The sequence below is a fragment of the Accipiter gentilis genome, chromosome Z, assembly GCF_929443795.1.
Source record: "Accipiter gentilis chromosome Z, bAccGen1.1, whole genome shotgun sequence".
Lineage (NCBI taxonomy): Eukaryota > Metazoa > Chordata > Aves > Accipitriformes > Accipitridae > Astur > Astur gentilis.
Genome location: NC_064919.1, coordinates 75,731,470 through 75,745,145, shown reverse-complemented (window position 1 = coordinate 75,745,145; position 13,676 = coordinate 75,731,470). Strand labels below are relative to the sequence as shown.

The following is a 13,676-nucleotide window of genomic DNA, read 5'->3' as shown; positions in this document are numbered from 1 at the left end:
ACGGAACACGCCGATTCCTCCCCCGCCCCCCCCCGCCCCTCCCAGACACTGCCCCCCGCCCAGCCCTCCCCTTACCACTCAAAACGAGCCCGGGGTGCACCGGGGGGGGGTCTCCCCGCTTCCCACCCGGGTCACGGACCCCCCTCGGAGCGCCCCGGGGATAGTGGGGGGTGGGGGGGAGCGGGACACGGCTGCCCGGGGCCCGGCCCGGCCCCAGGCAGGCCGCCGCCGCCGCCCCCCACCCCGCCGTGACTCGGCGCCGCGGCACCCCCGGCGGGCGCGGCGCCCCGCCGACCTCCTCTCCCTCTTTCTCTCTCTCGCCCGCCCCGGGGCCCGCGCCGCCGCCTGCCGGTGGCCTGGGCCGCGCCCCTCCCTCACCACAGCCAGAGCCCCCCGCTCAGCAGCCGGTCCCTCGCGGGGCACCGCCGCCCTCCATCCTCACTGCCGCCGGCCTCCACGCGAGGGTTCAGATCGCCAGCCAGAGAGCGGCGGCCGCGCCCGGCTCCTTCCGCGTCAGAGCGACGGGGACCGCCGCCGCCGCCGCCGCCGCCATTTGTCCCTCGCCGACCGCCCTCCGTCCCCAGCGGCGGCGCCGGCGTCGTCATCGCCCCCGCCCCGCAGGCGGGCGCAAGGCACTGTGGGTACGGCCCCTCCGCCCGCAGGCGGCGGCTGGCGCGGGGAAAGGCGGGCGGCGAAATACAATTCCCGACGGGCTTTGCGGCGGCCGCCCACCGGCGTGGAGGGGGGGATGCCCCCTCGCCTGTCCGCCCGCGCGCGCGCGCGCGCAGCGGGGCGGCGCAGTGGCGGAAAGCGCGGCGCGCGCGGCGGCCCGGCGGTGCGTGGGGTTCCCACCGATGCACCCGCCGCCATGCACAGGTACGGGGAGGGGGCGGGGGACAGCGCTGGCCGCCTCAAACGCCGTCCCCGCGTGGGTGGGGTGGGAGAGAGCGCGCTTGGTGCCCGGGCTGTGCGTGAGCCCTCGCGCGGGGGGGCGGCCGCGGGGGTCCCGCGTGTCGTCCCCCCCGCGCCCGGGTTCGGAGGGGTGAGCGTGGGAGCGCCGGGGAGTCGGGAGCGGGCACGGGTCCCGGGGGAGCAGGCGTGGGTTCTGAAGGTCCCCCGGCTGTTCGAAGGGGGGGGTGGGGGGGTGGGGGGTGTGTGCGCGCGCGCGTGGGTCCACAAGGTGCCCGCGCAGGGCCGGCGGGAGGGGCGGTCCCACGCGCGAAGGCGCGCCGCATGCCCCGCCCCCACGTGGCCTTCCCGCCGTCCCGCGCGGTCCCTGACGGCCGGGTGCCCGGTGCCCGGGTTCCGCGGCCGCGCTGTGATCCCCGACCGGCTTCGTTCGCCGGGTGTCCCGGTCCCCTCCACCCGGGAACGGGGCGCGCTTTAACCCCCGCAGGGCTGTGGGCGTGAGCGTGCCCGGCGGAGCGCGCGTGCTTCCAGCCCGCCCCCGCGGTTTTAATTCCAGTGACCGGGCCCTGCGTGGGGATGCAGTTTGCGCGTGGCGGCGGGGGGGGGGTCTCCCTGGGAGGAGCGCGGTGGTACCCTCAGAGCCTGTGAGTTTTGTCGGGTTTGCAGGAAACACCTCCAGGAGATCCCGTCCTCCAGCAGCAACGTTTCCACCGGCTTCACCTGGGACTGGGACGCCAGCAGGACCTCGGAGTTCCTCTCGAGCGTGGGAGTGTCAGTCCTTAAGAAGGACAAGCTGGGCAATGAAAACACGCCCCAGGACCTGCTGGTGTCGTTGCCCTGTCCTCCTCAGAAACGGCTGAAGGTGAAAGAAAAGGACTTTGTCATTGCGCGCCGGTCTCGGCTGCTTCAAGAGGCAGACTCAGGTACCGTCACCCGGGTCCAGGTTTCGCTCACCCTTCAGCAGAGATGGAGAGTGGGCATCACAAGTCTTTAGTACTGCATTCTTTGCCTTTTTTGCTCTCTCCCGGGCAGAGTATCACTTCTAGATCTGGTGGCTTTCAGGCTTGGGCTGGTAAGTCCTGTTTTATGTAAGTCTTTAAGCAGAGGTGGCACGTCTGGCTCCAGAACTGTGGCCACGGTTGGCTCCTGCCTAGCCCCGCCAGCCCCCGTCTGTGTGCTGGGGGTTTGTGCTGCCTGTCCCTGTGTCTGTCTGCTCTTGCTGCTTGGGACTCGGGTGCCACCTTGGCCCAGCTGGTGGCCCCTGAGCTGCATCCCTTGCTCTGCCTGACGGACCCGTTCCAGGAGGCGTTTCACCACGTACCAAGCGGGGCCAGGCTCCTCACAAAATACAGCTGTGGCTGCCAGATGAATATGGACTATTGGCGCTGCTGTCCCCAATGTAATTTTGAAACCCAGGGGGGCTTGATTTTTTTTTTTATTTTTTTTTTTTTAACTTAAGCATCTAAGCAGCAAGATACTTGGTCCTCGAGACCAAAGGGATCTAGATCCACATCTCTCGCAGTGCTGGCTGAGGTATGCCGGAGGGGCAGCATCTCTGCTTGTGTTGGAGCTGAGCTGCCAGCAAGGTGAGGGACCTTGCCAGAGAGCTCCAGGGAAGGTGCAGCAAAGGGCATCAGGCTCCTGGGCTAGAAAGGGACTGGCAAGGAAAGAGCAGGGCTGTAACCCAAAGACCTGGGGCACTTGAAGAAGGGGTTACAGCATGCTGGGTTCCTTTGCCTGGTATCAGCATGTATTTCCAGTGTGCAGTGACTACAGAATGCAAAATAAAGAACTGGCTCTCTCTGGTTACTAGGCTGTCATATGAAAGGTGGGAATGCCCTCAGACCACCCTTCTTTTAAATAAGACAGAGTACTGAGTTGTAGGCAGCAGTTGAGCACCATCACCTCGAAATCTCCCCGAAATGTGAATGGCAACACCTTCAGGAGCCCTGTATCTACTTGTGAGAAGTTGAGATCACACCACATCCTTTCAGACAGTTCCTGGGAGGGTGGCAGTTAGCGTGCATGTTTTAAGGAGCAGTTTGCAGTACCAGCTTTTCTTCTCGCCATGCACCATGCAAAAGCATAGCTCACCTTGGACTCCCCTCTGGGAGCCTAACATGCACAGGAAGGATGGGTGTTTCAGCTGGGGGGTGGCAGGGGGAAAGGACCATACAAGCCTCAGAATATAAAGGAAGTAACTGAGATGCTCTTGTTTCCAAAATGAGCATGTGAATAAAGATTATTGTCATTTTTTCAGGCAAATTGTTTTTTCATAGCTTTAGTATGTATACTAAGTTGAAGTTTGTTGTGGTTTAACCCTAGCCAGTAACTAAGCACCACGCAGCTACTCACTCACTCTCCCCCCCACCCAGTGGGATGGGGGAGAGAATCAGAAAAAAAAGTAAAACTTGTGGGTTGAAATAAGAACAGTTTAATAGAACAGAAAAGAAGAAACTAACAATGATAATGATAACACTAATAAAATGACAATAATAATGATAATAAAAGGATTGGAATATACAAGTGATGCACAATGCAATTGCTTACCACTCACTGACTGATGCCCAGTTAGTCCCCAAGTGGCAATTCCCCCCAGCCCCACTCCCCCCAGTTTATATATTGGACATGATGTTACATGGTATGGAATATCCCTTTCGCCAGTTTGGGTCAGGTGCCCTGGCTGTCCCCTGTCCCAACTTCTTGTGTCCCTCCAGCCTTCTCGCTGGCTGGGCATGAGAAGCTGAAAAATACTTGACTTTAGTCTAAACACTACTGAGCAACAACTGACAACATCGGTGTTGTCAACATTCTTCTCACACTGATGTCAAAACACAGCACTGTACCAGCTACTAGGAAGACAGTTAACTCTGTGCCAGCTGAAACCAGGACAATGTTATGGAAAGTTTTGGATTTGCCAGTCATACCTAGCTAAAGGTGGTAATAATGTCTTCCTACAAGGAAAAGCTGAAAGGGGGATGAGTAGTGGGCTGATGTCTATGTAGCCTAGAGCGAGACTGTAGAGGTGCTTTTAACAACTGAGCCAAACAAGGCATCTGATCAGCAGGCAAAAATGAACCAGCTTTAACTAGAACATGTTTGCTCTTTCCCTAAAGGTGTTTTTTGGGATACACTTCCAGATGAATTGCTTTTGGCAATCTTTGCATATTTGCCCCTAAATGACTTGCTAAAAGTTTCCCTCGTTTGCAAGAGATGGCATTGTCTTTCGTAAGTATTACTTCTCATCCTTTAGTACTAAGAAAACCTTTGCTTCCATAGACTGTTAAATGATCTGGTTCTTATCTTGTTTATTCATGTGTAATTCAATTTATGCTGTATGTGGCTTATATGTATGTATAATCAAAAGACGGCTCACATATTTTAACATTAGTAAATTCTACTAAACAGCTTTGCCTCCTCTCAGTCTTTCATGACACTTTAAAACTTTCTGTGGTTGTTCTCATAGTTCTGACCCTTCCTAACTCACTAACAAGTAAAATTCTGTGCCTTAGGTTTGATGAATCTCTCTGGCAGAGTCTTGATCTGACTGGTAGAAGTCTGCTGCCAGGAGTGATTGGACAATTGCTGCCTGCAGGTGTTACTGTATTCCGCTGCCCAAGATCTCATATTGGGAATCCATTGTTTAAAACAAGCAAGTAAGGTTTTTTTCTGCATGTTCTGGATCCTGAAACAGTGTCTCAAATATTCACAGTTTCTCTGTGTATTTTTTGTTTTAAGGTCTCCACTGGTAGTAGCATTTGTACTGTCTCTGGAGTGTGGAAGAGCTGATCAGTGGTTAGGCATGTGTTGAAATAAGAGGATCTGCATTCACCTGTCAGTTATTTAAACCAAGTTAATAGGATTCTTGGAAGTATTAAGCACCATCATCGATTGCAATTTATATCTGTAGAACCAAGAATTGTCATCATCTCCAGCATTTTTAATATGGGAAGCTCAAAAAAATTATTTAACTCCAGCAGGATGGAGTTTCAGGTGTTATGATGAATCCTGTAAATGCCTTGAAGATAAGAGTTCTGCAGTTTTGGCTGGTAGCTTAGCAGTAGGCCCAGTGAGCTTAGTAGAATGTCCAGTGTGCAGCTGAATACAACAGTATAATTATTTTCTGCAAGCTTTTTGTGGTTTCAGTGTATGGGGTATATTTATGGTATGGGCATTTTGTGGAGCAGGTTTCAATGCAATTTTAGTAACCTGCCTTTCTCCTTTTTTAGACCTCTCAGAGTTCAACATATGGATTTGTCGAACTGCACGGTGTCTGCTGCAGATCTCCAGAGTATTCTCTGTCGGTGTGAAAAGCTACAGAACCTCAGCTTGGAGGGACTAGTGCTTTCTGATGACATCATCAAGTGAGTGACACATTTGGGAATATTCAGTAAATACCTTCTGTTTGGTGCTATCATTTTGTGTAGGCTGGCAAAAGAATGCAGCTGAGAGTTGTTCTTTGTGGGAGTGTTTTGAAATGGCCAGTTTTAGGCACATAACAGAGCTAGCTGGCAGGCTAGATGAGCTGCCTGTTTCCTCTTTATCCTCTGGGAGCTGAGGTGAGGAGGAAACACCCCTCTGGAGGAGTGTTTGCTGGTGGCTTTTTTTTCATTCTCCACAGTAGGGTGAGCCTGGAGAAACTGCTCATCTGTCTAGAGTTTGTGTCCATTGTCTGTTCCTGCAGCCAAGCCATACAGCAAAGCTACTTTTATTTTCCCCTTTCTGTGCTCCCAAGATAACTTCGTGTTTGGCATACAGGTTCTTTTCTATTTTATGGGGTCTTAACAGCTCTCCTGCCAGATACTCATTGTGCTTCTGCACTATTTGTCACTTCTTTGTTGAACTTCACTCATAAGTGTCTGGAAAACTATGGATTCTGTCAAACAAGTGAACTGGGGTTTGGTTAAACTGGAAAGACGGGTGTGCATTCCACCTCCTCTTCAATCACAGCAGGTGATGTGGAGGTGCCAGGGACTAATAATGGGTCAGATGGCAGAGACTCCAGGTGTCCTGCTTTCTACTTTTGAGCTTTCTGATGCCTTCCTCACACCAGAGGGAAGAAAAAAACCCCCAAAAACAGAGCATGAAAACCAATATAGTTTAGCTTTTGATACGAGATAAAATGGATCTGAAAATTGGATACTAATTAGGCACCAATAATGGAATTTTATTGCCTTGTGTACAACTGTAGATACTGGGTGTAAGGTTTTTTCCAGGTTTTGCGAACTGCTTGTCTGCTCTACTCTTGCAAACAGATGCATTCGGGGGGATGCTATTTGGACATGTGTTTTGTTCTGGAATAACTTCCATCTTGCAGAGGGGTGACTTCAGAAATGGGATGATTGCTTTGTCGTTTGTAGAGGTATAGTCATCTGTAATAAGCCATGGTGTGTGTTTAATGGCATACAACAGGAGAGGGTGAAAAGAAAATGTTTTCTTTTAAACTTAGCAGTTCATACATCTGCAGACTTATCAGGAAGGTCAGGTAAATAGGCAAGTAACCCTTTGGAAGTTGTGCCTTGATGCAGCAAGTACAGAATTGAGATCCTTAGTGACTCCTAGGTTGGTCAGTTTACTAAAGATGCAGTGCTGCATGTTTAACGAATAGTTCTCTGCCTGGGATCTTAGCTCTTAAAAACAATCACACACCCTAGCAACACAAGCAATGTTCCAACATTTAAATTTTATCAGACTTTTCTTTTTTTCTTCTCTACAGGAGCATTGCTAAGAATCCCAGTTTGAGGCGACTAAATCTCTGTGGGTGCTCAGGGTTTTCTGCAGCAGCCTTGAAGCTGATGTTGAACAGCTGTTCTATGTAAGACAAAAGTAGTTTTTGCTCTTCCTGCTTACAGCTATTCCTAGAAAAAGGATCCTTTTTATTTTTTTCCATAGGCATCCTAATTGTACTTGTCTCCTAATACCTTTTTTTATGAGCCTGCTTCTTTTCCTAAATGCCTAATGGTTGATTATTAGCTGAATAGTCAGTTTCTTTCCATCAGTGTATTTCTTCTTTGATAGCAAAGATGTACTTCAGTAGTTTTTCATGAATTTCCTTAATTATCCTTAAAGGAAGTCTTGTTGGTAGGTAAACCCCATTTATATTTCTTTGATTATCATGTAAATTTGATTTTCTTAATGAAAGCAGTGGAAGTGTGTGTTTTGAAACTGAAGAGTTGAGTCCCGGAGCTCCCTTTGCAATCAGAGTACAGCATGAATGGCAGAAAACATTGTGCCTTTCCATCCATGATAGAATAATCCTTCAGTAACCTTCTACTTTATGAAGCACTGTGTTCAGATTGACAGCTCCAGTGATTAAACCATCTGCTGGCAGGAAGTCACTGAACTGAGCCCCAGTCAATCTGGGATTTATGTCCTGATCTTTCTGCTGACTTCCTGTGAGATGCTGGGCAATCTGCTTAATCTTTGCTTCTGCAAAAGCGTGCTTTTAATCAAACTTCAAGTTCTGGACAGACAGCCTTAATCTCTCTCTACCTCTCATGGGTAGATAATGCTTTCTATTGCTTGCTTTGATTACTTGGATCATGAGCTCTTTAGAGAATGGCAGTCTGCACAGTGAATAGCAGATGGCAAACCTGATCCTAGGAATGCTAGTGGCAATTTAACTGTTTTTTTCTTTTACACAGAGATTGCCAGCTAAATGCTGTCCTTGTGTTGTTCACTGTCTCTGTCCTCTGGTTACATCTACAACACCTGCACACAAAACTAAATGCTTTGTCCCAGCCCTGAATGGTGAGAGGCTATAGGTAATCAAGCAAGTAAACAGAGTTAAGGTCACAGTGTGGCCAATGCTTACATAAAACTATGAAGTATTTTTTGCTAATTGGGATTAATTCATCATCTGACCAATGCTAATAATAGATAGCCTTTTTTTCTCTCAATGTGAACATCTGTTCAGTAGTAACAGATTCAGGTCACAAACCCAGAAGCAAGATGAAAAGACAGTGTCTCCCTGCGGCAGTCCCCAGAGAGAACCATTTCACTTCCTAAGCTGATTCCAATTGAATCGTTCCAATTGGAAGTGGCCTTGGGAAGTCACTTCAACCTCTTGCCCAGAGCAGGGTCTAAAGTCAGCACTGGCCAGGTTGATGAGGACTTTCTCTGGTTGCATCTTGAAAACTTTCAAAGACAGATTCCACAGCCTTGCTGGGCAATCTGCTCTGGTGCTTAATTATTGTCATAGCGAAATTTGTAGTCATGAATACAGGAAGTAGGTGTGTTACAAGTTTTTGTCTTACAAGAACTGTAATAGATAATACCAGAACTCAGACTGTTTCAGTCATTCTTCCAAACAACTGTTTATTTGTGTGTAGGCTGGAGGAGCTGAACTTGTCCTGGTGTGACTTCACCGCCACCCATGTCAAAGCAGCAGTGAATCATGTTGCTTCAAAAGTAACCCAATTAAATTTAAGTGGATACAGACAGAATCTACAAATACCAGGTAAATATCAGCATGGCAAACCTTTATCCCACTATGGGATAAAGCAACAGGCTTTATATTTTCTTCTGGTTGGCATCTGCTGGGTGTATAGAAAAATCATGCACTAACACTGATTTTGTGCTCTGTATAGCTTGATGTTCTTGGTGTCAGAGAATCTTACTCATGTCTCTGGCTCAGTCATGAGGGGTGAGATGATTTGTCTTCTGATTTTAAAAATAGTCAGGTGAAAGCTTATTTCATCTTCAGTTGAAAGGTACAGCCCTTACTTCTGAAGTAAGTCCTGGAAGCAGGATACACTGGATCCCATAATTCCACTGTGAACTGTGAATTAGCCTTCCAGGTACTGTTCTTGGACCCTTCTTAAGCTTCTGCTATTGTTGCTGCTAAAGGCATCTTCCAAAAGAGAACAGTTATAGTGACTGCTTGAGTTTCAGCCTGACATGATGTCCTACAGATACCAGTTAATTTGGAAGGCAAATAATCTCAGTAATCAACATTAACTATTTACTTGCTAATAGTTCTAGGAGGAAAACTACAGTAAAGTTGCAGGCTAACAGAAAATGCAGAGAAATCTAGATTTGGGGAGAGGGCACAAAAAATGGACAAGAGCATAGAGAAAGGGTTGAAACAGCTTTGGTGGTAAAGAGAAATTTTCTCAGTGAGCAAATGTGATGATGACAAGCTGGTAGGTGACACACAGGCTGTGACCTCTCTTTTTTTTTCTGTTTAGATGTCACATAGACCTCAGCATGCATTCCCTTGTGGGGAAATACACTAGTCATCTTTTTATCTCAGCCCAAAACCCATAAACAAACAGGCCACATAATCTTCAAATCAGGAATCTGAACCTTCTGTTGATCTGACCATTAGAGACAAAGTGCACAGCTCTTCTGTTTGCAAAACACTTTCTATGAGTAATTTTTCTCTGTTTCTGTGCAATTTATAAGGCACAAGATTTGAGTAGTTCACTAATCATCATCATTTAGGAATTGTTTTCTTTATTTTTTGCCTGTGAATTCTGAAATACCAAAATCCTCTTGCATGTTGATTAGCACCTTGCTAATATAAGTGGCCTTTTAGGTGACAATCTGAGCCACAGGTGATTCTATGCTATTTGCAGACAATGAAAAGATGGTCTCGAGAATTTACAGTCTAATTCAGGAGAATCATACCTTTGTCGTGAGGAAGGAACTTTTCTGTGGGTAAAAATGGAGAAGCCTAAAGAAATGCTCTGAAAGGGAATTTGATGTGTGGAAAACTTCTGATGTTTTTTTTCACTACATGTCAGAATTTCAGGCATCTCACTATTACTGTGTCTCAGTAGATTCCTACAGCAATATCATTTGAATTATTCACTTGCTAAGTTGCTGGTGCAATTGACTTTTAGGGACACTTCTTTGGACTAAATTAATCTTTTTTGCTGAGGATTAAAAAAAGTCCCTGTAAGGTATCTTGATAGACAAACTATATGCTGTAAGTCTCAAGTGTGTATCTTTTTAACAAAAAAGTTGTGTTTCAGTTGTGGGGTTCCAGTAGAGAAGATACAAATGAACATGTACGGAAGTGAGTAGGCTGTATAAAGCACGTTCATTTTGTTACTGAAAGATGGACTGACTCTGTGTGACCTCTTTTCAGACATTAAAACACTGGTGGAAAGATGTCCTTTTCTCGTCCATTTAGATCTGAGGTAAGAAGACCTCTGCAGCTAGCCGTTAAATCTTTATGGTTCAGGGGATTGCCAATTCTATTGCAGTGCAGTAATTATACAGCAATAATGCATGATTGTGTAGGATTGCACAACCAGAAAATACTTTCTATGCTAAACCTACATAAGATTTGCTATCTAGCATGACCTAATCCGGAGCAGGTAACTAAATTGAAGATTCTTTGTCACCTCAGCATAAATGTTACAGATGTACAGGATTTGTTAACTAACAAGTGATCGTAATCAATACGCGGAGTGGAAGGAAGCATTTAGATGCGTACAGTTTATGAGCCTAGCATCCTAGAGAGGGTTTAGTTCAGCTCTGATAAAAATTTGTTACTTGGCCATAGAACTGTAAAAAAAAAAAAAAAGTGTATTTTGGCTTTCACCTAGTCAATTAAAATATTTTGAAATCTCGTTGTGTAAAGTAAATGCCTTTTCATGGCATGAGTTCTGCTGCAGAATATCTGCCTGCAGAGAAGCTTCTGCTTCACTTGCTCTTCAGTGAAAATCAAAATCCCTCCCTTACAACACGAACCCACTAAAAATGTGTTACTTCCATACTGAGAAAAAAAATACTTCAGTGGTAGAAAAAGTTGATACTCATTAAATTTCTCAGCCTGAATTTTGGAAATACTAAATTTACTGCTGCTTTATCCTTAAACCTCTATTTCATGTGCTGTCATGTACAGTGACAGTGTGATGTTAAAGCCTGAGTGCTTCCAGTATTTTCATCGACTCTTCTTTCTACAACATCTGTGTCTTAGCCGATGTTATCAGATATCACCTGCTGCCTTAGTGTAAGTAATCTCTAAATGGCTTTGGTTTGATATTTGTACAGAGAATAAGTTAATTTAACTTGCTTTATTTTAGGTTTAGTATTGCAAGTACTGTTTTGAAAACTTAGTGATATAAGGAATTAGGAATAAAGAACTGAGATAAAATAACCTGACTGCTAGAGCATGTACCTTTGAGAATCCAGACTGGAACTAAAGGTATCTGAGATAATCTTTCCAAGATGTCAGTCTGCACTCATGGAACTTGCTGCACAGTGCATGCATAGTGTTGTCCCTTAATGGCATTGTACTACTCATACTCGTTACTGTGAGGTATAGCTGGAGGTTCCAGTCATGCCAGTGACAAGTATTGGTGTCAATATTAGGCTTTCAGTTATGCAGCAAGGAACGTATAGTCCTTTGGCAAAGTTAACGGAGTTGACAGTACTTGCTGACTAGCTAATCTGTTTATATTCCTTTGCTTTTGTGTGCATGTGTATCAGTTATTGGTTGCCACTGCAACACGGCTTAGAGTTACTTAGATGTGGGTTTTTTCTTCTTTTTATTAGTATAGCAGCTATCCATCTTAATCCCCTCGGGAAGGATGTCAGTCCTAAGGAAATGATCAACAGTAAGAAAAAGGTTGTGAGAGGAATAGGACTATCAAAATGGGAATCTGAAGAATCTTTTTTGTAGCAGTGTCTCTGCCTTTGGATTTTGTCTAATACTTGCTTATGGACAGACAGTTCACATCATGACTGGGCAAAAGGAAGGAATCAAGAAGCCAGGGCTGGCTACTCACCAAAACGTCATAACAAATTGGAGACTGATAGTACCTAGGGGCTTGTGTCCTCTGAGCCACATCCTGAAACTTCATCTGGGGCAATTCCTTCCACTTGTTCTAAATACTTAAGTCCAGGGAAATGAAAAGGGAGGAACCAGTTTGTTTTCACTCTGTGTGTGAGAGAATAGCAAGAAGCAATTTATTCAGACAGTTTCCTGAATTACCAGTACAGAGAACTCATTTCAATTAAATATGTGCTTTTAAAAAGTAGGAAGTGGAATTTAGCTTAAGTAGTTACTTTACTTCTAAAAAATTAGTAGAAATGCAGTTATCTAATTTGGGTACAGACTGCAAAGAAAAGCTTTCAGGTTCATGATTAATTTCTTATTTTTCTCTTTCTAGAGAACTTGGTGAAATTCCAACATTAAAGACTCTTCAGGTATTTGGAATAGTGACTCATCGTTCCCTACAGCTTCTCAGGGAAACTCTTCCTAACATGAAGATCAATTGTTCACACTTTACAAGTATCGCAAGGCCAACTGTTGGCAGTAAAAAGAACCGTGAGATTTGGGGCATCAAATGCAGATTAACACTGAGAAATCGTAATGGCTTCTGATCATTTACAATGCACTGGATGCGATGGACGCACTGTGTGTAGTGAAGCTCCTTAAGCAGCAGAGTGCTGGAGCACCTTTAATCAATAGTACTGTTATTGTAAAAAGCATTCTAACTTGGTTTTACGCCTAAATGTAGTTTCATAAATATTTTTACAGTTTTTTAATTAAAGCTTTTAGAAATCTCATGACCTGTGAGCAATTGTAGAATTTTTAAGTCCTCTTTTTTTTTTTTTTTTTTTTTTTTAAACAGAGGAGGTTTTTTTTTTTAAATACTGTCATTGTAATTAAACAGTATCAGCCTCTAGCACCTGTTGCAGGTTCTGATGGAGCTTTTGTTGCTCTAAGGTGTTACAAAAGTGCTTTTGGTTAGCTCTTCCAGTTCTACAACTCCTGAAATGGCTTGTAGAGGTGCTAGGAATCTTAATAAGGCGTATTAAGGAATTGTCTTTGTCTCAGTTTGCAAATTAAACCTATTCAAATCCTTAATCAAACAAAAGGTATAGTATGATGAGAAGCTACTCATTGTTTGTGAGAGCAACAGAGAACCGAGTCTGAATTCACTAAACCTGAAAACAGTGGATAGGGGAAGAGATGTCTACACAAAAGCAGCTAAAGGACACCTCAGTACTGTTTAAGCAGTGTAAAGCAGGTACAGTGAAATTGCTCTTTAGTAGGCCACAAAGGTAGCATCTTGGTTTTAGCATTCTTCATTGTTAGCCAAATATAGTCTGAAAAGCCCATTCAGAATCTGTAAAAGTAGATGCTGGTTATCATTGCTTCATGTTGTGGTGTTAAGTTTTCCAAGTATTACAGAACCTTAATGTAGCTTCTGTGAGGTTGATCTCAGATAAAACTTGTTTGAAATGTTCTCTTACTTCCTTTAAATAAGAAGATATTTCAACTGCAACTGATAAATTGGCAGAAATCTTACAGGAGGGTGCAAATGGTTCTAGATCTCAGACCAAACCCAAAACCTGTGACTGCAGCATAAAAGTGCTGATAGATGAGATGCTTTGGTGCAGTTAATATACATCAGTTTATCCTTTATAACAGCTTATGTTTGTAGTATCATTTCACTTCTTGTACCTGTAACACTAACCACTACTGTCTAGTGTTGTTTTTTTAAAGATATATGAAAAGCTGATTCACTGTCAAAAAAAACCAAAACCAAACTAAGGATAGGGACAAGTAATGACTTTAAGTAAAACTTTGATCTAGCTTTATCATCAGGGTCCTCTTGCATAAGCCTGGAAAGCTGCAGCAGGTATAAGTTAGTTGAGAAGTCCTAGGGGTAGAACTTTCACCCTGTGTAGGGCATGAATATGCTGCTGTTGTTCCCATGCACGCAGTAAGCAAGCAGGTGGTTACCCATGGATGTTTGAGGTTAGCCTACAGCATTGCTGTAGGGCTGTTGTATAGGTACCGT

The 13,676-nt window shown here is 45.3% G+C and overlaps 2 protein-coding genes across 4 annotated transcripts in view; one reads left to right on the top strand and one right to left on the bottom strand.

Moving 5' to 3' along the window:
• Nucleotides 1–602, bottom strand: part of LMBRD2 (LMBR1 domain containing 2) — a 36,058-nt gene extending 35,456 nt beyond the window's left edge. Inside the window, exon 1 of the mRNA XM_049794970.1 lies at nt 379–602. The gene's annotated coding sequence lies outside the window, so the exon portion shown is untranslated. The remainder of the gene's footprint in view (nt 1–378) is intronic.
• Nucleotides 603–793: 191 nt separating this feature from the next.
• SKP2 (S-phase kinase associated protein 2) lies at nt 794–12,435 on the top strand. 3 transcript variants are annotated; one of them, XM_049795569.1, is made up of 10 exons: nt 794–876; nt 1,576–1,832; nt 4,026–4,137; nt 4,422–4,565; nt 5,139–5,273; nt 6,626–6,724; nt 8,241–8,368; nt 10,004–10,055; nt 10,766–10,873; nt 12,036–12,435. In XM_049795569.1, exons 1-10 carry the CDS (start codon nt 869–871, stop codon nt 12,247–12,249), a joined length of 1,257 nt encoding a protein of 418 aa, XP_049651526.1. In that variant the 5' UTR covers nt 794–868; the 3' UTR covers nt 12,250–12,435. The 3 variants fall into 3 exon arrangements, with proteins under 3 accessions (XP_049651526.1, XP_049651527.1, XP_049651528.1); XM_049795570.1 differs by lacking the exon at nt 6,626–6,724; XM_049795571.1 differs by lacking the exon at nt 10,766–10,873.
• The last annotated feature ends 1,241 nt before the right edge of the window (nt 12,436–13,676 follow it).

Coding starts and splice junctions, on each gene's coding strand:
- SKP2 (XM_049795569.1), top strand. Junction 1,833..4,025: donor GCTTCAAGAGGCAGACTCAG/GTACCGTCACCC, acceptor CTTTCCCTAAAG/GTGTTTTTTGGGATACACTT. Junction 4,138..4,421: donor AAGAGATGGCATTGTCTTTC/GTAAGTATTACT, acceptor TCTGTGCCTTAG/GTTTGATGAATCTCTCTGGC.